Source organism: Euprymna scolopes, chromosome 1 (assembly GCF_053919585.1).
Source record: "Euprymna scolopes isolate OS-2025 chromosome 1, ASM5391958v1, whole genome shotgun sequence".
NCBI classification, from domain to species: domain Eukaryota; kingdom Metazoa; phylum Mollusca; class Cephalopoda; order Sepiida; family Sepiolidae; genus Euprymna; species Euprymna scolopes.
The window spans coordinates 6,513,732-6,538,888 of NC_136482.1; the positions used below are offsets into that span (position 1 = coordinate 6,513,732).

The 25,157-nt window shown below is 32.1% G+C and overlaps 1 protein-coding gene across 14 annotated transcripts in view; it reads left to right on the forward strand.

The window, feature by feature from the left end:
* Positions 1-25,157, forward strand: part of LOC145270082 (orphan steroid hormone receptor 2-like) — a 428,823-nt gene that overhangs the window by 337,711 nt on the left and 65,955 nt on the right. For all 14 annotated transcript variants that reach the window (XM_080126369.1, XM_080127865.1, XM_080127743.1 and 11 more), the window contains one exon: positions 21,390-21,538. In XM_080126369.1, the coding sequence (XP_079982495.1) occupies positions 21,390-21,538 (149 nt within the window). The remainder of the gene's footprint in view (positions 1-21,389; positions 21,539-25,157) is intronic.

Consider the following 25,157-nt stretch of genomic DNA (forward strand, 5'->3'; position numbering starts at 1 on the left):
AAAATCAAACTAAACACACTACATGTATATTGGTGATGCTTCAAACGATCTCCCAAATATTTGCGTCTTTTGTATTAAGATTTATCATTAAAAAAAAACACAAAATCAAACTAAACACACTACATGTATATTGGTGATGCTTCAAACGATCTCCCAAATATTTGCGTCTTTTGTATTAAGATTTATCATAAAAAAAACAACACAAAATCAAACTAAACACACTACATGTATATTGGTGATGCTTCAAACGATCTCCCAAATACTTGTGTCTTTTTATTAAGATTTATCATAAAAAACCCCACAAAATCAAACTAAACACACTACATGTATATTGGTGATGCTTCAAACGATCTCCCAAATATTTGCGTCTTTTGTATTAAGATTTATCATAAAAAACCCCACAAAATCAAACTAAACACACTACATGTATATTGGTGATGCTTCAAACGATCTCCCAAATATTTGCGTCTTTTGTATTAAGATTTATCATAAAAAAAAACACAAAATCAAACTAAACACACTACATGTATATTGGTGATGCTTCAAACGATCTCCCAAATATTTGCGTCTTTTGTATTAAGATTTATCAAAAGAAAATACAAACAAAATCAAACTAAACACACTACATGTATATTGGTTATGCTTCAAACGATCTCCCAAATATTTTCGTCTTTTGTATTAAGATTTATCATAAAAAAATACAAACAAAATCAAACTAAACACACTACATGTATATTGGTGATGCTTCAAACGATCTCCCAAATATTTGCGTCTTTTGTATTAAGATTTATCATAAAAAAATACAAGCAAAATCAAACTAAACACACTACATGTATATTGGTGATGCTTCAAACGATCTCCCAAATATTTGCGTCTTTTGTATTAAGATTTATCATAAAAAAATACAAGCAAAATCAAACTAAACACACTACATGTATATTGGTGATGCTTCAAACGATCTCCCAAATATTTGCGTCTTTTGTATTAAGATTTATCATAAGAAAATACAAACAAAATCAAACTAAACACACTACATGTATATTGGTGATGCTTCAAACGATCTCCCAAATATTTGCGTCTTTTGTATTAAGATTTATCATAAAAAAAAAACAAACACAAAATCAAACTAAACACACTACATGTATATTGGTGATGCTTCAAACGATCTCCCAAATATTTTCGTCTTTTGTATTAAGATTTATCATAAAAAAAAATACAAACAAAATCAAACTAAACACACTACATGTATATTGGTGATGCTTCAAACGATCTCCCAAATATTTGCGTCTTTTGTATTAAGATTTATCATAAAAAAAAACACAAAATCAAACTAAACACACTACATGTATATTGGTGATGCTTCAAACGATCTCCCAAATATTTGCGTCTTTTGTATTAAGATTTATCATAAAAAAACACAAAATCAAACTAAACACAGTACATGTATATTGGTGATGCTTCAAACGATCTCCCAAATATTTGCGTCTTTTGTATTAAGATTTATCATAAAAAAAAAAACAAAATCAAACTAAACACACTACATGTGTATTGGTGATGCTTCAAACGATCTCCCAAATATTTGCGTCTTTTGTATTAAGATTTATCATTAAAAAAAAACACAAAATCAAACTAAACACACTACATGTATATTGGTGATGCTTCAAACGATCTCCCAAATATTTGCGTCTTTTGTATTAAGATTTATCATAAAAAAAACAACACAAAATCAAACTAAACACACTACATGTATATTGGTGATGCTTCAAACGATCTCCCAAATACTTGTGTCTTTTTATTAAGATTTATCATAAAAAACCCCACAAAATCAAACTAAACACACTACATGTATATTGGTGATGCTTCAAACGATCTCCCAAATATTTGCGTCTTTTGTATTAAGATTTATCATAAAAAAATACAAGCAAAATCAAACTAAACACACTACATGTATATTGGTGATGCTTCAAACGATCTCCCAAATATTTGCGTCTTTTGTATTAAGATTTATCATAAAAAAATACAAGCAAAATCAAACTAAACACACTACATGTATATTGGTGATGCTTCAAACGATCTCCCAAATATTTGCGTCTTTTGTATTAAGATTTATCATAAAAAAATACAAACAAAATCAAACTAAACACACTACATGTATATTGGTGATGCTTCAAACGATCTCCCAAATATTTGCGTCTTTTGTATTAAGATTTATCATAAGAAAAAACAAACACAAAATCAAACTAAACACACTACATGTATATTGGTGATGCTTCAAACGATCTCCCAAATATTTGCGTCTTTTGTATTAAGATTTATCATAAAAAAAACAACACAAAATCAAACTAAACACACTACATGTATATTGGTGATGCTTCAAACGATCTCCCAAATATTTGCGTCTTTTGTATTAGGATTTATCATAAAAAAAACAACACAAAATCAAACTAAACACACTACATGTATATTGGTGATGCTTCAAACGATCTCCCAAATATTTGCGTCTTTTGTATTAAGATTTATCATAAAAAAATACAAACAAAATCAAACTAAACACACTACATGTATATTGGTGATGCTTCAAACGATCTCCCAAATATTTGCGTCTTTTGTATTAAGATTTATCATAAAAAAAACAACACAAAATCAAACTAAACACACTACATGTATATTGGTGATGCTTCAAACGATCTCCCAAATATTTGCGTCTTTTGTATTAAGATTTATCATAAAAAAAAACACAAAATCAAACTAAACACACTACATGTATATTGGTGATGCTTCAAACGATCTCCCAAATATTTGCGTCTTTTGTATTAAGATTTATCATAAAAAAAACAACACAAAATCAAACTAAACACACTACATGTATATTGGTGATGCTTCAAACGATCTCCCAAATATTTGCGTCTTTTGTATTAAGATTTATCATAAAAAAAACAACACAAAATCAAACTAAACACACTACATGTATATTGGTGATGCTTCAAACGATCTCCCAAATATTTGCGTCTTTTGTATTAAGATTTATCATAAAAAAAACAACACAAAATCAAACTAAACACACTACATGTATATTGGTGATGCTTCAAACGATCTCCCAAATATTTGCGTCTTTTGTATTAAGATTTATCATAAAAAAAACAACACAAAATCAAACTAAACACACTACATGTATATTGGTGATGCTTCAAACGATCTCCCAAATATTTGCGTCTTTTGTATTAAGATTTATCATAAAAAAAACAACACAAAATCAAACTAAACACACTACATGTATATTGGTGATGCTTCAAACGATCTCCCAAATATTTGCGTCTTTTGTATTAAGATTTATCATAAAAAAAAACACAAAATCAAACTAAACACACTACATGTATATTGGTGATGCTTCAAACGATCTCCCAAATATTTGCGTCTTTTGTATTAAGATTTATCAAAAGAAAATACAAACAAAATCAAACTAAACACACTACATGTATATTGGTGATGCTTCAAACGATCTCCCAAATATTTTCGTCTTTTGTATTAAGATTTATCATAAAAAAATACAAACAAAATCAAACTAAACACACTACATGTATATTGGTGATGCTTCAAACGATCTCCCAAATATTTGCGTCTTTTGTATTAAGATTTATCATAAAAAAATACAAGCAAAATCAAACTAAACACACTACATGTATATTGGTGATGCTTCAAACGATCTCCCAAATATTTGCGTCTTTTGTATTAAGATTTATCATAAAAAAATACAAGCAAAATCAAACTAAACACACTACATGTATATTGGTGATGCTTCAAACGATCTCCCAAATATTTGCGTCTTTTGTATTAAGATTTATCATAAAAAAATACAAACAAAATCAAACTAAACACACTACATGTATATTGGTGATGTTTCAAACGATCTCCCAAATATTTGCGTCTTTTGTATTAAGATTTATCATAAAAAAAAACAAACACAAAATCAAACTAAACACACTACATGTATATTGGTGATGCTTCAAACGATCTCCCAAATATTTGCGTCTTTTGTATTAAGATTTATCATAAAAAAAACAACACAAAATCAAACTAAACACACTACATGTATATTGGTGATGCTTCAAACGATCTCCCAAATATTTGCGTCTTTTGTATTAAGATTTATCATAAAAAAAACAACACAAAATCAAACTAAACACACTACATGTATATTGGTGATGCTTCAAACGATCTCCCAAATATTTGCGTCTTTTGTATTAAGATTTATCATAAAAAAATACAAACAAAATCAAACTAAACACACTACATGTATATTGGTGATGCTTCAAACGATCTCCCAAATATTTTCGTCTTTTGTATTAAGATTTATCATAAAAAAAAACACAAAATCAAACTAAACACACTACATGTATATTGGTGATGCTTCAAACGATCTCCCAAATATTTGCGTCTTTTGTATTAAGATTTATCATAAAAAAACCCACAAAATCAAACTAAACACACTACATGTATATTGGTGATGCTTCAAACGATCTCCCAAATATTTGCGTCTTTTGTATTAAGATTTATCATAAAAAAAACACAAACAAAATCAAACTAAACACACTACATGTATATTGGTGATGCTTCAAACGATCTCCCAAATATTTGCGTCTTTTGTATTAAGATTTATCATAAAAAAACCCACAAAATCAAACTAAACACACTACATGTATATTGGTGATGCTTCAAACGATCTCCCAAATATTTGCGTCTTTTGTATTAAGATTTATCATAAAAAAATACAAACAAAATCAAACTAAACACACTACATGTATATTGGTTATGCTTCAAACGATCTCCCAAATATTTGCGTCTTTTGTATTAAGATTTATCATAAAAAAATACAAACAAAATCAAACTAAACACACTACATGTATATTGGTGATGCTTCAAACTATCTCCCAAATATTTGCGTCTTTTGTATTAAGATTTATCATAAAAAAATACAAACAAAATCAAACTAAACACACTACATGTATATTGGTGATGCTTCAAACGATCTCCCAAATATTTGCGTCTTTTGTATTAAGATTTATCATAAAAAAAAACACAAAATCAAACTAAACACACTACATGTATATTGGTGATGCTTCAAACGATCTCCCAAATATTTGCGTCTTTTGTATTAAGATTTATCATTAAAAAAAAAACACAAAATCAAACTAAACACACTACATGTATATTGGTGATGCTTCAAACGATCTCCCAAATATTTGCGTCTTTTGTATTAAGATTTATCATAAAAAAAAACAACACAAAATCAAACTAAACACACTACATGTATATTGGTGATGCTTCAAACGATCTCCCAAATATTTGCGTCTTTTGTATTAAGATTTATCAAAAGAAAATACAAACAAAATCAAACTAAACACACTACATGTATATTGGTTATGCTTCAAACGATCTCCCAAATATTTTCGTCTTTTGTATTAAGATTTATCATAAAAAAATACAAACAAAATCAAACTAAACACACTACATGTATATTGGTGATGCTTCAAACGATCTTCCAAATATTTGCGTCTTTTGTATTAAGATTTATCATAAAAAAAAACACAAAATCAAACTAAACACACTACATGTATATTGGTGATGCTTCAAACGATCTCCCAAATATTTGCGTCTTTTGTATTAAGATTTATCATAAAAAAAAACACAAAATCAAACTAAACACACTACATGTATATTGGTGATGCTTCAAACGATCTCCCAAATATTTGTGTCTTTTGTATTAAGATTTATCATAAAAAAAACACAAAATCAAACTAAACACACTACATGTATATTGGTGATGCTTCAAACGATCTCCCAAATATTTGCGTCTTTTGTATTAAGATTTATCATAAAAAAAAACACAAAATCAAACTAAACACACTACATGTATATTGGTGATGCTTCAAACGATCTCCCAAATATGTGTCTTTTGTATTAAGATTTATCATAAAAAAAACACAAAATCAAACTAAACACACTACATGTATATTGGTGATGCTTCAAACGATCTCCCAAATATTTGCGTCTTTTGTATTAAGATTTATCATAAAAAAAACACACAAAATCAAACTAAACACACTACATGTATATTGGTGATGCTTCAAACGATCTCCCAAATATTTGCGTCTTTTGTATTAAGATTTATCATAAAAAAAACACACAAAATCAAACTAAACACACTACATGTATATTGGTGATGCTTCAAACGATCTCCCAAATATTTGCGTCTTTTGTATTAAGATTTATCATAAAAAAAAACACAAAATCAAACTAAACACACTACATGTATATTGGTGATGCTTCAAACGATCTCCCAAATATTTGCGTCTTTTGTATTAAGATTTATCATTAAAAAAAATACAAATAAAATCAAACTAAACACACTACATGTACACGATTTTTCAAACAGTTGCATTGCAGTTGCGTCTTTCAATACAAACAAAAATAAAACATTTAACAAACACGGAAGTCTATTTGTTAATTTTATGATGACAACAGCAACAGCAAAACATCAAACTTACAGTTTCTCAAGTTTTTTTTGTTTGCATTAAATGCATTACATGTATATTAGTGATGTTTCAAACTGTCGCATTACATATATATTTCCATATTGAGGACTTAGCTCCCAAATATTTGCGTCTTTTACGGGTCATTCCATGTCAAATCATCCAGAAATATGGGATTTTGAAACCCATATCCTCAGATCTGGCTGTAGTTTGCACTGCAGATAGACAATATAGGAACTAAGAAATCCTGAAAATTTGAGCACATAACTCCAAGCGATTTCCGATTTAGAGCAGTTTTTGTTTTGCCGTTGGTCGCTTGATGCGACACCCGGGCGACAATTTTGTAATGTCATTTCTTTGAATATTTTCTGATTGAAAAATCGTATGGTTCTGAAAATTCACCCAGGTAAGTTTTTTGGCCCAAAGAATCCAAAAAATGACATCAGATTTTCGCCAAAATGAAACCTTATAGAGTTATTTAGGGTTTTTGGATTTTTCCACATGTGCCCCAAAATAAAAATAAAAAAAAGGTGTGGCTTGCATGGTAACACATTACTTTTTTCATATATTTTTTTAGACACAATAAATTGTCTTTGGACCAAAAATGGTTAAAAGTTCTTGTTTTGTTCACTCGTATTGTTGAAAGTAAAGACTTTTTCAAAAGTCTTGAAACCATTCAAAAACTTATGTATACTCGTTTTCTGCCTTTTTGACTCCTCCCCTTTCTTCCCTTTTTTTATACAAGACATGGCAATTTTGATAAGGGCTGTTTGTTTTAGCTAGGCCCCTCTTTGAGCGAACATACTTATTTCACACACAAAAATGAACTTGAACTATTCCCCGAGAAGTACCTTCATGAGAAGCAACCAGTTTCGATCTGTATGGGGTTAAGTCGGGAGAATGACCATTCATGCCATATTCCATAAATTTCATCTTCAAACAGGTGTCCATTAAAAAGAAGTTGAATATGTAAAAATAATGATAAAACAGTTTCAATGAAATGTTATTCAGAAAATAGTGGATTTCACAACCAAAGTCAGCATTCAACATTTACATGCTGCTGTGTTCTTTATGCCACTGAAATGCAGAAATGATTTTTTGATACTCTTGGTCAGTTATTGTGTATGTCCTTCGGTACATGTTGTTGGGGATACAACACAAAGAATTTTCTTGATAGGAACAAACCATGTATCTGCAGCCAATTGAATGTCTTGTGTCATCCATGGGGATGCATGAACTTGACAGTTACATCACCTTCCTCTGCATTTATTTCATTCACGATACCAACCCACCAGAAAGAGTTATAAATACAGGTTATATATTGGATTGGTGTGATGACAGATACAAAGAATTGATAACAAGTTAGTCATGAATACCAATATATAGTTCATCCACATTGGACAACTTATGGGCAATTTGTGATGTTGACAATGGTACAAAAAGGTGACTAGCTCTGGTTCCTGGCACTGGAAAACCTTGCTTCAAGTGATTTTCTCACCTTTTCCATGGTTTCCTTACTGATCGCAAAGAAACGGGTGGCAGACATCTGGCAGATAGCAAACATGGCTTTATAATCAAAGATTTGATTATTTAGAGGGCATTAGAGTGACTGCTTAGTCACATCGCGTTTTACTGAACCATCAATTTCATTATAAGAGGATTTTCCATGACTGGTGGCGAAGAAAACCCACTTACCTTCGATACCAAAGTTCTCCATATGTGAGCATAAATTGATGAAATTCTTGAAGTTTTTATATTGAGCCCTGCAACCATCATTTGTTCATGTGCGGTAATAAGGTCTGGATTAATTGAACAGTCAGTCTCTGAGTTTAATACATGAATGCGATGTCATGGGTGTTAGTGGAAATATAACAAGTGTTTAGACCAAAAATTGGCTGAGAGGTCAAATTTTTTAAAAATTTTGCCCCCAATTTTGACCCTCTAACATTTATTGTTTTGGGCTCAAATCAAGTTAAAAAGTTTGATCCATGTCCAGGTAACCTACATCTAAAATTTCAAGTGTTTAGACCCAAAATTGGTGGAGGAGTGTGAAAGAATTTTTAAAGGTCAAATCGTTGAACTTTGACCCCTTGACAGCCAAATTTCTGCCTGAAAACCAATTAAAAAGATTTTCCCAAATCTCAAACCCCATATGTCAAATCTCGAGTCTGTAGACTGAAAATTGACAGAGTAATTTGGTAGGGAAATGCACACAGACAAACATTTTCACTTTTATAGATATATAGATTATTATTATAGAGCCAATTTTCTATTGATTATTATACTGTACCCAATATATAGTAGTGATTTCAAGAGTAAAAAAAAAATAAATTGGGTGCAGTCAGCTAGAATTAAAAATGAACTGACTTAAACCTATAGATGTATATTTGTGCATGCATACAAGTGCATTTTAAATCAACTTATGCCAGCCAAATTCTTTTTTCTTCTTCAATTTTGACCTCTTAGCAGCTATTTTTACCGGCTTAAGACCAAATTGAATTTGGTCCACAGATCCAGATCCTCCTATATATCAAGTTTCAAGAACAAAAATTGACTGTTGAGACCGTTCCTATCATTGACAGACAAGGTCACTTTTATATATATATATATATATATATAAGAGAGAGAGAGATAATATACTTATCATAATATATATTTAAAATAATATTTTGTCTTAATATACACACACCTATAGAATTATAAATAATTATTTTTGTCTTAATATACACACACCTATAGAATTATAAATAATTATTTTTGTCTTAATATACACACACCTATAGAATTATAAATAATTATTTTTATACCTACAGACACTAGTGTTTCATGCTTAATGTTTAAAGATGATCTTAGAGTTTTAATGGGTAGTCATGATCTCGCATACAAGGATAAGTGACCGACTTTTTATATCTTAAAAGAAGGGATAATAATATATAAATGAGAATGTGTTTGTGAGGACACTTCTCAACCTATATACTCTATGAATTTTTTATCTACAGACTTGAAATTTGGTATATAGATTAATCAGCCATGTACAAAACTTTTTAATCAGTTATTATCCAGAAAAAAAGGGTGCTAAGGGGTCAAAAATTGGTACACAGGAGTGTTCAGATTTTTATTTGTTTGCTGTTTCACGAATGTGCATACCCAAATAGTTCACATTACATGTACTTATGATAAGAGTAAATAGTTTGAAAACACCTTTAAAACATCGTGTCATGCTGGTCTAATGGCTATTGTACTTGATTCATTGTCTTTAGGTTTTGGTTTCGATCTCAGCTTAAGTATTTTTTTTTTTACTTACAAGAAATGAAATGTTTAGAAAAAAACCATAATAATACTCGCACATGTCTCAGTTTCTTTCTGTTTTTTTAATTTTTTTTACTTCATTTTTTTAAAGAAATTTAACATTACACTTAATACCGGGCAACACTGGGCACATTTGCTAGTATATCTATAAAACTGAGAATGTGTGAGTGTATGAGGTCACTTCTCAACCTATATACTCAACGAATTTATAATCTACAGACGTGAAATTTGGTATATATATTATTCAAACGTGGAAAATTTTTTAATGGGTTTTCATCCAGAAAAAGGGCTTCTTCAAGGTCAAAATTGAAAAGTTGGTACATGGAAGTTGTCTGATTCTTCTGTTTGCTAACTGTTTAACTGAACAGTTCACATTACAGATGACTTATGTTAAGTATAAGTCAGTTTGAAAAAACTTTTTAAGAGTGTCACGCTGGTCGGATGGTTATCGTACTTGACTCGCTGTCTTTAGGTTTTCGTCTCAGCTCGGGTATTTTTTTTATTTATTTACAACAAGTGAACTGCTTACAAAAAACATAATGCTCACTTGTACACATCTCAGTTTCTGTATGAATTAATATATAATATTTATGCATATTTTATGACCAGACAATGCCGGGCAGCTTATTGAGTCACTAGATAATATAATGTTTTGAGGACTTTTCAATGTAGATTTTAAATGAAATAAATAAAATAACTCTGATGTTATATCATGGAAATTTTTGTAGACAAGGTGTGAAACCACTTGCTGTAAAGGACTAACAAGAACAAAAGATGATTATGCAAAGACAGGAGATTTATCTCAATATATCATATATTAATAATGGTTAATATCTAACTTATTTTATCAAAAATCTGCATTGATAATTTCCTCAAGATATTCCATGTATGCATATATAGTACATGGTGTGTAGCGCAGATTTATACAGACGCGAACGTTACTCTTAGAAACAGTTAGTGTACGTTCATCTGAAAAAGCTTTTGAACAGAATGACAAATATATTTATTTTGTAATTTGATTCATTAAAGTCTCTTCTATCAGAACTGCTCAACAAGTCTTTGTTTACATTAGATTTGAAGATGACTATGCTATAATTGATGAAGAAGCAGACATGATATGTTGGTATTTTCTTCCACAGATTGGATGCCTAGGAAAGAATCTATGTTCATTGAAGCCTTGTCCTTTTTTTTCTTTCTTTTTCATCTTTTTTCTTAGAGAGAATCCTCTGCTGTGGTTGTAGATAGACAAGTTCTTGCCATGAATGTTTTAGGGGGGGGGGCTCAGTCGAGCACCTACTATGCACATAATGATACAGTAGAATAAGACTAACAGAATCGCCTCTGTGTGAAGGAGTCTACAGAGAAGATCATGCCCCACTAGATTATGAAATCAATTTTATGAACTGCAGCAAATTCATGAGGATTTCCATATAAGCACGTTTAGTTGTTTATTAATTTTGGTGTTTGATTGTAAAAATATGATTATATATGGGTTTTATGTCTGCTTCTTTCTTGCTCCTATTTTTTCTTCTACTTCTAAAATAAAATATTTTCAATATCTGCTGCTTAATATTTTTTCCTGCTTGACCCTCACTTTGCCAAACCAAACCAAACCAAACCAAACCAAACCAAACCAAATGTTTGCTCTCAACTTTTTCTTCTTTTATTTTTGTTTTCCCTCTAAACTATGATTTTTATCTCGACTATCTCCCTTGGCTTTACACCAAATCAACTTTTTGGATAGGCTTGTCTTTCGTTACCCACGATACACTCATTTCTACAGATCTAGTTATATCTATTCTTAGTCTATGAACAGATACATATTGATATCTTATTTCTTTACTTTATGAATTTTGCAGGTGGGTGTATCTCCCTCTACCCCTTGCCAGATAAAGTTTGTAGACTGAGGTGTATTAATCTCTTACCAATTCAAAAGAGTTAGCTTGTTTAGCTGTTATGAGCTAAACAGTTGCCTCACTTAATTTCTGCGATGGCTAGCGTTCTGCTTATTTTTGATAGTATACATGTATAATCTATTGATAATTATTTTGTAAATTGATTCTCTAAGATCTTTGTAATGATTCATTTGCTTTTTTTTTTTTTTTTTGCGCTCGGCGGCGGTATTTTAATTGATGATACATTGGAAATATACAATATAGGAATCATAAAAATGAGTTTTTATTTTTTTTTCACAGTTTTTATTTAAAACAAAAAAGTAAATGTAATTTATAGAAATCAAAAATATTCACATCTGAAATATGAAACATGTGACCAAAATTCTTAATTTTGAGATTTAAAAAAAAAGTTTTGCTTTTCTGAACTTTTGAGATGAGAGAATGGTTATTCCTATTATTTGAATTCTTCAGACTTGTTCCCTTGTCCACTCAGTTTTCCTGTATGCTTGTGAAACATGGACCCTTACAGAAGAATTAGAGAAGAGGATTCAGGCATCAGAAACGAGATGCTTCAGAAGACTGCTTGGCGTCTCTTACAAAGATCACGTAATTGATGAAGAAGTCAAAAACAGAATAACACAAGCCATTGGAAAGAAAGACAGAAGAAGAGATGGGAAGACAACATCACAGAATGGACAGGATTGAAGTTGAACAAGGCAGTCAAACATGCTGAGGACAGGGGAGGATGTAGAGGGCTGGTTGACAGACCATCTGTAGCGCCCTAACAGCAACCACCTTGTAGCAGCTGAAGGCTATTGTTATCATCTTGAATGTCATGCAAATAACTTGTTTGCTTTTTTTTTTTTTTACTTAAATTACGAAGTATATTTCTGATGAATCATCCAGAGTTAAGAAAAAGACTGATCAAAATACAAAACAAGTGATTGTCATGTTGTTTCAGAAAACTAAGAAATTTAAAAAAATGATTTCTCCACTTGCCTTTGATCCCCCCTCCCCTCTTATAATCCTGATTGTTTAGCAAGGTGGCATCAAGTACCATTTTTTTTTTTTTTAAGTGTTTGCTATTACTCTACCGAGAATTGAACCCTGATTTCTTGGCCCATTAGAGAACAATGGGACAGGAGTCAGTGCAGGGTGAACCCAGAATAATAAGATAATCTGCCAGATCTGTTACATCGAAACCTTTTTCTTATAAACTCACTCTATTATGTTTATTAATCTTTTCTTTGAGGTACAACTCGTTGCTTTTTATACTTTTAGCGAGATCATTAGGAATTAATTGCAATCAAGTTTTGTTTATTATCTTCAATATTTTTCTTTTCTTCATTACTGGCTTCCATATTTTTCAAAGTCAATCAAAATGTTAATATTTGTTTTCATACTTATATTTCGTTACATGATTTCAAATCTTGTTTAGTGTGTACGTGATTAATGAACATTAGATTCTTATTTAATCATATCTTCTCTAAAACCAAGTTTTTCTTAGCTGTTTGGTTAACCCAAATAAAACGGTCAATATTTCCAAGCTATATTCGACTTTTTCTTTGTTCCTTTAAAAGCGTTTTTTTTTTCTTCCCCCTTTTTTTATAATTTTTTTCTTCCCTTTTTTATCTTTATTTTTACCTTTTCTTTCTTTACTTGGCCATTAAATTTTATTTTTTTTATTCAAAAATCATATTTACACATTGTTGCTATTTGTCTAACAATGTCTCCACTTCCTCTAGCTGAGAACATATGTGAAAAGAACATATGTGAAAAGCAAAAATAGGTTTAAAGCTCTTAAAATTCATGGTAGAATTGTCCGCAAGGACCCATAGCATAGTGGTTAAAGTACTTGGTAAAATTCAGTTGTAAGTTACAGTCTTCTCGCTGTTGAAGATGCAGTCCTCAGTGCGGACTAAACTAAAAAATTGCAAATTATTTAGGACTTCTACCCAGTCATTGTTGACAGAATGGAAGCATGCTACACCCATGAATTAAAAGTTCCATTTGAAATTCCATGCAGATTCCTGATAGCATTTTCTATTGAGTTTGACAAAATACACCTGAATACGGTTCCATCGACCAAAACATAAAATAACTCAAGGTGAGAACAACAATCGTTAAACTGATGAAATATATATATCCATTCTATACTAAATGAAGGGAATAGAGAAAAAGGTGATTTATGTTTTAAAATTGAATAACCTTTAGTAAGAATGGCATAATTAGACGCAAGTCAGTTTTTAATTATTTGTAATTTTTTTTTTTATACAAAGAAGTCCCCACTTATGAAGGCCCAGAAGCTGTTCAAGGATAAGGGTTAATGAGTGTACGGTAGTCAGTGGGAAAATATTTAAGTAATCATTAGTAGTGGCAATTTGGTAAATTAGATTACTAAAGCTCATCAAGAACTTGTTCACGTTGGACTTGAAGACGACCATATTGTAGTCAGTTGAAAAGCAGGAAAACTGAACAGAGCTCCACAGGCGTGCAGTTCTAGAAAGAAGCTTTGTTCATGGAGTCTACATTTTGGTTTAGGCACAGATAAAGAGTGGGGAAATTATCGATAGTGGTTTCAGCTGGACGTGTGTTTTTCGTGAAAATAAAGCTGGTGGGGGGGGGACCATAGATTGGAACTCAGATGAGCACTTGCCATGAAAATAACAAAGTAGATACTAGCTCGCAACATCTCTTCTGTGGGAAAGAGGTTGCAGAGAAGAGAAAAGGGTATCCCCCCATGGGGCTACAAAGTCTATTTTAAACTCTGTCAAGGCAGGATAAACTACTTCTCACAGCTCCTGCCCAAATGTGGCAACAGTACTCCATCCTTGGACGTACTTGGCTCTTATACAGGTAGAGAATTGCATCAGCAGTGAGATATTTACTGGAGCGGTAGAACGATCCCACCATTTTAAAAGCAGTCTTGGCAATGGATTTGATGTCCGTGTTTCATCTCAGATCAGGAGTAAAGGTCAGACCCAGAAGCTTGTCAAAACATGAGGCCTCCCCAAGGCGAGGGCCATTCATTTCAATTGATGCCAGACGGATCAGAACATTGATAATGTAAAGATAGAAGCTTGGTTTTAGATGCATTAAAAGTAACCAGCCACCTCTTTCCCCATTGCTCCATGTGATCAAAATCAAAGGAGAGAGATTCAGAAAGAAGTTGTTTGTTTACGACCTAAAATGCAATTTAATTTGCGACATTCTGTAAAATGTCTGATAAGTTTTAAAATTGTCAATATTTTCCGACATCAATTAATTGAAATGACAAAAACGGAAATGAAGAATAGTAAAAAAACAAAACCTGTGTAAGTACAGTTTGTATGTAATAAAAACAGTGTTTGAAAACTTGTTGAACAAAAAGACAGAAAGGGACTGTAAAAATAAGCGGCATTCAGAAAGTGCTTGATTTGTAAAAAAAAATAAAAATGAAAAAAATATGCAGAATTTACCTGATGATCCAGGTGTAGGAAAACTTCTGCTTATTATTCACTGCAAATTAGAAGAAACCAACTTTTTTTTTTATTTAACTGGAAAAAAAATGATTTCTGCCAACATTGGCTTCATTTTCTGTGAAACCATTTACATCTTATATTTTTGGATTCTACACACTAATGTTCTCAGTTGGACAATTATTGTTATTATTGTTTCGGCTGATGTAACTTCCAACCATATTCAAGTGTATCTTGTTGAATGCTGGAATCTGTACAGAATTTTGAATAGAATCCTTTATTTAATGCAGGGGTGGGGGCGGAGGTTTGCTATTGTTCTGTCAGCCATGACTGGGTAGAACTCTTAAGTAATTCACATTTCTTAGTATCGTCTTCACTGAGCATTAAAATTTCAATCTTCAGAAGAGTGTCATTTAGCACCGAATGTTACCTAGTACTTTATTATTTATAGGTCCACAAGTAATAAAACAAATTTTACCTAGTACTTTATTATTTATAGGTCCACAAGTAATAAAACAGATTTTACCTAGTACTTTATTATTTATAGGTCCACAAGTAATAAAACAAATTTTACCTAGTACTTTATTATTTATAGGTCCACAAGTAATAAAACAAATTTTACCTAGTACTTTATTATTTATAGGTCCACAAGTAATAAAACAAATTTTACCTAGTACTTTATTATTTATAGGTCCACAAGTAATAAAACAAATTTTACCTAGTACTTTATTATTTATAGGTCCACAAGTAATAAAACAAATTTTACCTAGTACTTTATTATTTATAGGTCCACAAGTAATAAAACAAATTTTACCTAGTACTTTATGATTTATAGGTCCACAAGTAATAAAACAAATTTTACCTAGTACTTTATTATTTATAGGTCCACAAGTAATAAAACAAATTTTACCTAGTACTTTATTATTTATAGGTCCACAAGTAATAAAACAAATTTTACCTAGTACTTTATTATTTATAGGTCCACAAGTAATAAAACAAATTTTACCTAGTACTTTATGATTTATAGGTCCACAAGTAATAAAACAAATTTTACCTAGTACTTTATTATTTATAGGTCCACAAGTAATAAAACAAATTTTACCTAGTACTTTATTATTTATAGGTCCACAAGTAATAAAACAAATTTTACCTAGTACTTTATTATTTATAGGTCCACAAGTAATAAAACAAATTTTGAAACGTCATCTAAAAAAAAATTCAAAAACATTTACATCTCTCACTTTCTGTCTCTTCCACCATTTCTTAATTAAAAACTCTAATTTGTTTGCTTTCCTTGGCTTTGCATGAGTCATACATTGCTTGCGATGTTGACTTCAAACGATTTTTTAATGTTTTCTTAGAAACTAATGTAGACCAGTTTTCTTGTAGTTTGAATGAATTTAATTAAAAAAGACTCACTGATTGCCTTTTTTATTTTTATTTTTTTATTAAGTTTTGCTTGCTTATCACAAAATTGTATTTTAAGTCTAGCTTATTCATTGATTGAGTATTATATATAGTAATATAGCATATATTTATTATTTTTAACAAAAATAAATCATTGTTGCATCCAGTCAGAAAAAGAAATTATTTAAAAAATATCTTTCAATATATATATATATATATATATATATATATATATATATATATATATGAATGAAGGTCACCACTTATCAAGGCCCAGAAGCCACTTGGTGATAAGGGTTAATTGTGTACAGTAATCAATGGGATAGTGTTGCAGTATTCATTAGTATTGGAGATTTGATAAAGTGTCATTACTTAAGTGGGCGTTTCATCAGGTATTTGTTTATGTTGGACTTGAAGACATCCATGTTGCAGTCAGGAGGGAAACAGGCAAGCGGTAAAGAGTTCCACATGCGTGCAGTTCTAAGAAAGAAGCTTTGTTCATGGAATCTACGTTTTGATTTAAGCACAAATAAAGAGTGGGAAAAATTATTGACAGTGGTTTCAGCTAGACGGTGTTTATTGTGAAAGATTGGCGAGGGGGTGGGGACCAGAGATTGTAGCTCAGACGAGCACCTGCCATGGAAATAACGATAAAACAAAGATAGGCTCACAACGTCTCTTCTGTGGGAGAGAGGTTGCAGGGAAGAGAAAAGGGCATCCCCCACTAAACCACGAAGTCTATTTTGTACTCTGTCAAGGCAGAATAGGTTGTTTTTAGCAGCTCCTGCCCAGATGTGGCAGCAGTATTCCATTCTTGGATGTACTTGACTTTTATATAGATAGAGAATTGCATCAGTAATGAGATATCTTCTGGAGTGGTAGAAGGACCCCACCATTTTTCCAGTGATCTTGGCAACAGACTTGATGTACGTGTTCCATTTCAGATCAGGAGTAAAAGTCAAACCCAGAAGCTTGTCAAAACATGGAGCCTCCCCTAGAAGAGAGCCATCCATTTCAATTGATGCCAGATGGGGATCAGAGCGTTGATGATGTAAAGATAGGAGCTTAGTTTTAGATGCATTAAAGGTAACCAGCCACCTCCTCCCCCATTGTACCATGTGCTCGAGATCAGAGGAGAGAGAATCAAAGAGAACTTTGTCATTTACAGCCTTTGATGTGTTGCGTAGATGGTTGTGTCATCAGCATAGATTTCAACGAATGATTTAAGTATGTGTTTAGGGAGATCATTGATGTAGATCAGGAAGAGAGTCGGGCCCAGAATGGACCCCTGAGGGACTCCAGCATTAATACTGTGAGCCACTGATTTTTGCCCATCAACCACTACTATGAGCCTATCAGAGAGAAATGATTTAATGATTGAGAAAACATTTCCAGTTATACCGTAGCTGGAAATCTTGTGAAGTAGGCCCTTATGCCATACCTTGTCGAAGCCTTTGATATGTCAAGAGCAATTGCCCTAGAGATGAAGCCTTTGTCAAGAGATTCACTAATCCTATGAGATATAACCGTTAGCACATCTGCTGTAGATCTAGCAGAATGGAAACCATATTGCGTGTCACTAAGGTTATTTCTGCTGAGATGGTTGACTACTTCTCTATTTAATATGGATTCCAACAACTTACTCATAACACACAGGAGACTTATTGGTCTGTATTGAGAGGGAAATGACTTATCACGTGAATTCTTAAATACAGGGCATACTGATGAGGTTTTCCAGGGTGTTGGAAAGCACTTCTCCTTAAGGCAATGCTTAAACAGTTTTGTAAGTATGGGGGCAAGTTCTGGTTGAAGATTTTTTAACACTACAATTGGGATGCCATCAGGGCCAGTTGCTTTACTGGAATCAAGGTTCTTGATTAGCTTGGCGACCTCATGCACATATATTTGTATTTTACTTAGCGTGTTGTCTGTTATAGGAGGAAATACGGGGAGTTGATGGCCATCGTCGCATAGGGTAGAATTAACTGCAAAGTTCTTTGCAAATAGTTTGGCCTTGTCTGACGCTGACGAGATGACCTCTGGTTCATTGATAATGGTTGGGATAGAACGCATGCTTCTGTTCAGGATTCTATTTGTTATTTGCCAAAACTGGTGGGAACCAAACCGCTGATCAGCTCCTTTCGATTTAACGGACTGAGCATATAGCTCTCTTGCATGTTTTATTACTCTTTTACAGTGGTTGCTGGCATTGCTGAAAGCAGCTTTAGTCTCAGTGCATCTATTATGTTGGTAGCTATGGAGAAAGTGATTTCTGTGCGCGATGACAGCAGCACATTCTGGGGAGAACCATGGCTGGCTGTTAGTTTTTTGTTGGAATTTTTTAGATGGTATGAATCGGTCTATTAACCATTCGGTCAGGTCTGATACTATAGAGGACACATCCTTATTAAACATTTTCAAACACTTTTAAAATAACTTCCTTTCCGGAATACTTCTAATAGAGTCTATATATATATATATATATATATATATATATATATATTGTATTTTGTGTACAGAAAGTCGTTAGATAAGTCATTGGTACCGTCGGTTTCAAGCCTGATAATTAGGACCATTTTAGATATCCATATCAAGCTCTCTTCAGAGCAGATAAGCATTTTCCAGAAAAACATAAACTGCATAAAATTTTTAATAGAAAGACTGACCGTTAGTTACTCAACAGCACCATGAATCAAGTCGATCGTATCTAAGGAACCAAGAAAGATAGATAACGCAAAAATAGTTGCCCATTGAAGGGCAGTTATAAAGCTGAATCCCTTGTTTATGAGACCACAATAACGGACAAATCTACAAACATACCGGAAAAATATATAGGTATGACACAAGGCCCATTTAAACAAAGATACTATGTGCATATGAGCTCCTTTAAAGCTAAAACAAGGATAAATACAGCATTAGCAACCCGGGTGTGGGAGCTAAAAGAAAAGGATACACTTTTTTCCATAAAATGGAGAAAAATCGAGCACAAACCAGCATACGCCCCTGAATTAAGTCAATGCTCGCTCTGTAATGTGGAAAAATACCACAACCTCTGGGCAATTCATGACCCAGAAATAAGATGTTTAAATGTGAGGAGTGAATCTTTGAAAAATTGTATACATAGAAGGAAAGCACTCCTAATAAACTGGGTCAGTGAAAAAGACAAAACTTAGATTTTGATTATATATATATATAAAACTTTATTAAACTTTTAAACGCTAAAATTGTTTTCCGTCTGTAAATTTGGATTTTAATCGTAAATGTATTATAGATTTTAAATTATTGTATTATATAAATTTTTAGAAATCATACTTTATAAATGTAATTTACAATCTGTTTCAATTTTAAAACTATAGGAAAAATATAACAGTATAATACTAATATAATAATAATAATAGGAAAATCTCTTAGGCTAGATAAATACTCACTTCCCCAAACCTTGAAAGAGTTGAACTTTTTAAAGAAATTTTTAAACGTATTTCGAAATTTTTAAACATATTTTGATATAATTAAATGAAACTTTACGTTTTTAGTCGATATTGATATAAATTTTAAGTTTGAATTTTTATATTTAATAAATTAGAGGTACTAGTGCTGAACTAATGTTATTATTTAAAAAGCCATTCTTAACATGGGGAGGGTGTTTTGTACCTATTCTGTACTTTAACCTTACAATTGAATAAAAAACGTAAAACTTTAATTAAACTTGGAAATACAATTTAAAAAATAGCGCGGATCAGTAAGTGCACTATCACCAAATTAGATTGTTAAATTAAATTAGTTTAAAATTAAAGGCGTTTTTTATATATAAAAAATTTCAATCGAAATTAGATTTTAAAATTAAAATAATTCAAATTTTAAAGTTAATTAAATCATCATCATCCGATAAATAAACGGGGGGGGGGCAAAACGAGAGTTAAACGTGAACTCATGAGGTATATATTTTTTCCACTTCCGGTTATAAAAAATAGATGAGTATTGGTTGAAGAGAGCTTGATATAGATATCTAAAACGGCTCTAATTATCGGGCTTGAAACCGACGGTACCAATGACTTGTCTCATCTAACAACTTTCGGATTGCTGGATTTCTTTTTCCAAAAAAAAACAAACTAATCAGATATATATATGAATGAAATAGCAATACCTGAACCATGTCTGAGTTCAGTATAGCAATTGGCTGATGATTACAAAAGCTGTATGAATTTGATTGTCTGGTTGGCTGAACTTCGCGTATAAACACAAGGTAACACAAATTCAATGCATTCTAACATGACAGTTCCCTATAGAGATCAAACACCGAACATTCTGGGTAGCCCAATTGTGCCGCACATGCACACACTTGGTAATTTATGAAAATATATTTTAAAATTTTTAGTATAAATTTTTATAACACAAAATTTGACAGTATTTTGATAATGTAGAGCTAGGGCTGCATTAGAAATATATATATATATATAGGAAATTAATTCAGCAAAAAATCAATGTATATGTAAGGTTCAAAACATATAAGGTTATTTATTTTTCTTGAAGGAGCCATCACAAGTGCTTGTACAAAAAGAGTAATTTGCAAGATGGGGAAAAAAAACTGTATTATATTTTTTAGTCTTAATATATTGAGCTTGTTATTATCTTGATAGGTTCTAATTTTAAGATAATATTTACATTTATCTTTCTAATTATATATATATATATATATATATATATATATATATATATATACCTTGAAATTTATCTTTTCCATTTCATTTTCCATTTATAATATATTTGTTTTTCTATTTTTTTCCCCACAGCTGTACAGCAGGAAAGAAAACCACCGGATTCAGAAAAGAAGATCTCTACAACACTGGCAACGTCCACTCAGAGAATTTATATTCGAAAAGATCTGAATAGCCCCGCAGCTGCAATCCCAAACTTTACTAATCGAATTACAGAAATAGAGGTAAGCGTGTCTCATGTGTTGAAATCTTCCAATTACAAAACTTCATTTTCATATCACTCGATCAATTGATTATATTCAGCTCTTGCTTTTGAGTACAGCAAGCTTATATAGGAAACCAATTCAGCAAAAGATCAGTTTTTATTCACATACAATTGTTTCACCCTATAACCAATGTATATGTAAGGTTCAAAATATAGAAGGCTATTTATTTTTCTTGAAGGGGCCATCACCAGTGCGTGTACAAAAAGAGTAATTTGCAAGATGAAAAAAAAAAAAAAAAAATTGTATTGTATTCATGAAACTGGAAAACTGCTTCTGTGGTACCAGTTTTCAAGAATTTGGGGGAAAGAACTGACCCATTATATTATCACCCCATTAGCCTCCTCCCGCTTATTGCCAACATATTTGAGATCATAATTAATCAAGCTCTAGTCCATCACCTTACAGATGCTAAACTTCTGATCGATCAACAATATGGATTTAGACAAGCCTGTTCCACAGCAGATATCCTAACTGTAATCTCTGAATGTATATACCATTCACTGGACAGAGCAAGGGAGGTTAGAGCGATAGCCCTAGATATATCTAAGACTTTTGACAGGGGTATGGCACGATGGTCTTCTTAGGAAAATCAGATCATATAATATCACTGGAAGAATATATAACGTAATTAAAGCCTTCTTAAGTAAGAGAAGAATTCAGGTTGTCCTCGATGGTCATACATCTAAACAATATGATATAAATGCAGGTGTAGCTCAGGAGTGTATTATTACTAATATTCATAAATAACCTCCCTGATAAAATTGTTTTCGAGATGGGTATATTTGCTGATGACACCACACTCTATAACAGGCACAAGGGGAAAACAAATGGACACATATCTAAGGAAATGTAGAAACACTAAAATGGGGACAACAATGGATGATCATATTCAATGCTGCTAAGACTAAACTTGTTTCCGTGAATAATTACAAGAAACCTCTACCACAAATACCAATGGCCAAGAACACATTACCCGAAAGTACTCCCTTTAAACTCCTCGACCTAATGTTTACAAGGAACATGAACTGAAATAGATACATTGAGATCATTGTTAAGGCCGCTGCGAAGAAGGTGGACTCTCTCTACCGTGCTAGAAAACTACTTACACCTGCATATATCCTGTACCTCTATAAGGCCACCATTCGCCCATGTATGGAATATTGTTGCCACATTTGGGCTGGTGCATCTGCTACTTGTCTCTGCCTCCTGGATAGGGTTCAAAAAATGACTCTTTATCTGAAAGTACATCTTTTAAACTCCTCGTCCTAACGCTCACAGGAAACATGAGTTGGAACAATTACATTGAGAGTATTGCCAGGACCGCTGCGAAGAAGGTAGGTTTTCTCTACCATGCTAGAAAGCTACTAATGCCCGAAAGTATCCTGTACCTCTATAAGGCCACCATTCACCCATGTATGGAGTATTGTTGTCATATTTGGGCTGGTGCATCTACCACTAGTCTCTCGCCCCTAGACAAGGTTCAAAAGAGAGTCACCAATCTGATAGGTCCTGAAATGTCATCTAAACTTCAGCCTCTGTCATATCGACGAAATGTTGCATCCCTTTGCCTGTTCTACAAGTACTTTAACAGTGAATGCTCTGACGAACTGCAATCACTTGTGCCCCTTTGACGTAAATACCCGCGACAAACCCGACAAGCAGCTAAATCCCACCTCTTCACAGTTGAGATCCCTAGATGTAAGAGAGCCTTCTACTCCAGTAGTTTCTTCCCCAGGACAGCTAGACTTTGGAATTCCCTTCCGGGTCACTGCTTCCCCAACTGTACTGACTTGCAGAAGTTCAAGTGTAACGTGAACTGACAGCTTACTGCCCAACTCTCTACACAGTATCCCTGATGCCTATGTCCCTGATAGTAGCCCCCTACACCAAAGTGGCAATGTGCCTTGTTTGGGGTGAAAATGTAATAAAAAAAAAAAAAGAAAAAAGTCGCCAACCTGATATGTCCTGAACTGTCATCTAACGAAAGGTTGCATTCCTCTGCCTGTTCTACAGGTATTATAATGGTGAATGCTCTGACGAACTACAGGCACTTGTACCTCCCCGACGTGACTAACCCTGGCAAACCTGACAAGTAGCTAAATCCCACTCCTACACAGTAGAGATCCCTAGGTGTAAGAAAGCCTTCTACTCTATTAGTTTTCTCTCCAGATTTGCTAAATTTAGAACTCCCTTTTGGGGTTCTGATTTCCCAGCTGTACTGACATGCAGAAGTTCAAGTGTAATGTGAACATGCATCTTGCTGCTCATCTCCATTCATAATACCCCTGCAACTTATGTCCCCGATAGTAGCCCCTCTACTTCAAAGTGGCACTGTGCCTTGTTTAGGGTGAAAATCGGATAAAATTTTTTTTTTTTTTTATCATTTAAAAATTTAACATGGGGGTTAATCCACAGTTCATGACTGATGGAACTCCCATGGATTAAATAATGGGCTCTATTTGAAATTCCGTACAGATGTGAACAGTAATCCAAATGATTCTCATCTCAAAAACTCAGAAACATAATACCATAACTTAATATTTAAAAGATATTATTTTAACATTTTTGACAATGATTGGATTTAATATTAAATCACTTAGCAAAGATTAATGTGATATATATATATATATATATATATATATATATAAAGTTATGAAAATATATATGGCAATTAAGCTATACAGAATATTCCACATTTCATCCTCGTGAGAATTTAAGGTTATAGTCACAAATTCTCGCGATGAAATGCAGAATATTTGGTGTAGTTTAATTGCCATTTATATTTTCATAACTTACTATCTAGCTCTACTTATGTATTGAGCACTGTTGAAATAAATACTAAAAATTTATGCATAAAATTATATCTTATATTAATTTATGTGATTAAATGATATATATATATTACACAACCAAATCAAATGCGTATGATATTCCAAAACATTATATTTATAATTGGGTTGCCAAATTATAGTAAATGCTTGAAACCAAACTTTTAAGGGGAAAAAAATTAAACTAAGCAAAATATTCATAAAAAAAGACAAATTGAAAACTTTTTGGATTGACAGTTTAAAGGCTTCAAAATCACAGTCAAATTTCTACAGACACAGTAAACATCACTGTGTCAGACATAACTTTGCTAAATACACATTGAATTATTTTTTATTTGCTATTAATCAAATATTTATTGAAATAAAAACAATTTTTTTATTATTGATAAATTTGAGAGTTAAAAACACTTGAAAGAATTAAACACTTTTTGATGAACTCTAGAGTTTCATTGGTTTTACGTCTTGTAAACTACAGCAATTGTGAGAATTCAGTGTATTTGTACAGCATGACTTCTTTTTAATCTGTGTTAGTAAGAAAGAAAAAGTATATCAACTCTAACAGGTTTCTTAGCCAGAGTAAGTATTTTCAGAAAAATAAAAAAAGTTAAAGCAAAATAAAATATATTCATATCAGTAATATAGTAGAAGGAAGAACAAAAAATAAGCTAGTCTGAATCAAGTATCAATATGTCAGATGAATTGCTATTTAGGTCTGATTTTGAAATAAGATAACTTTATCTTACATTTCT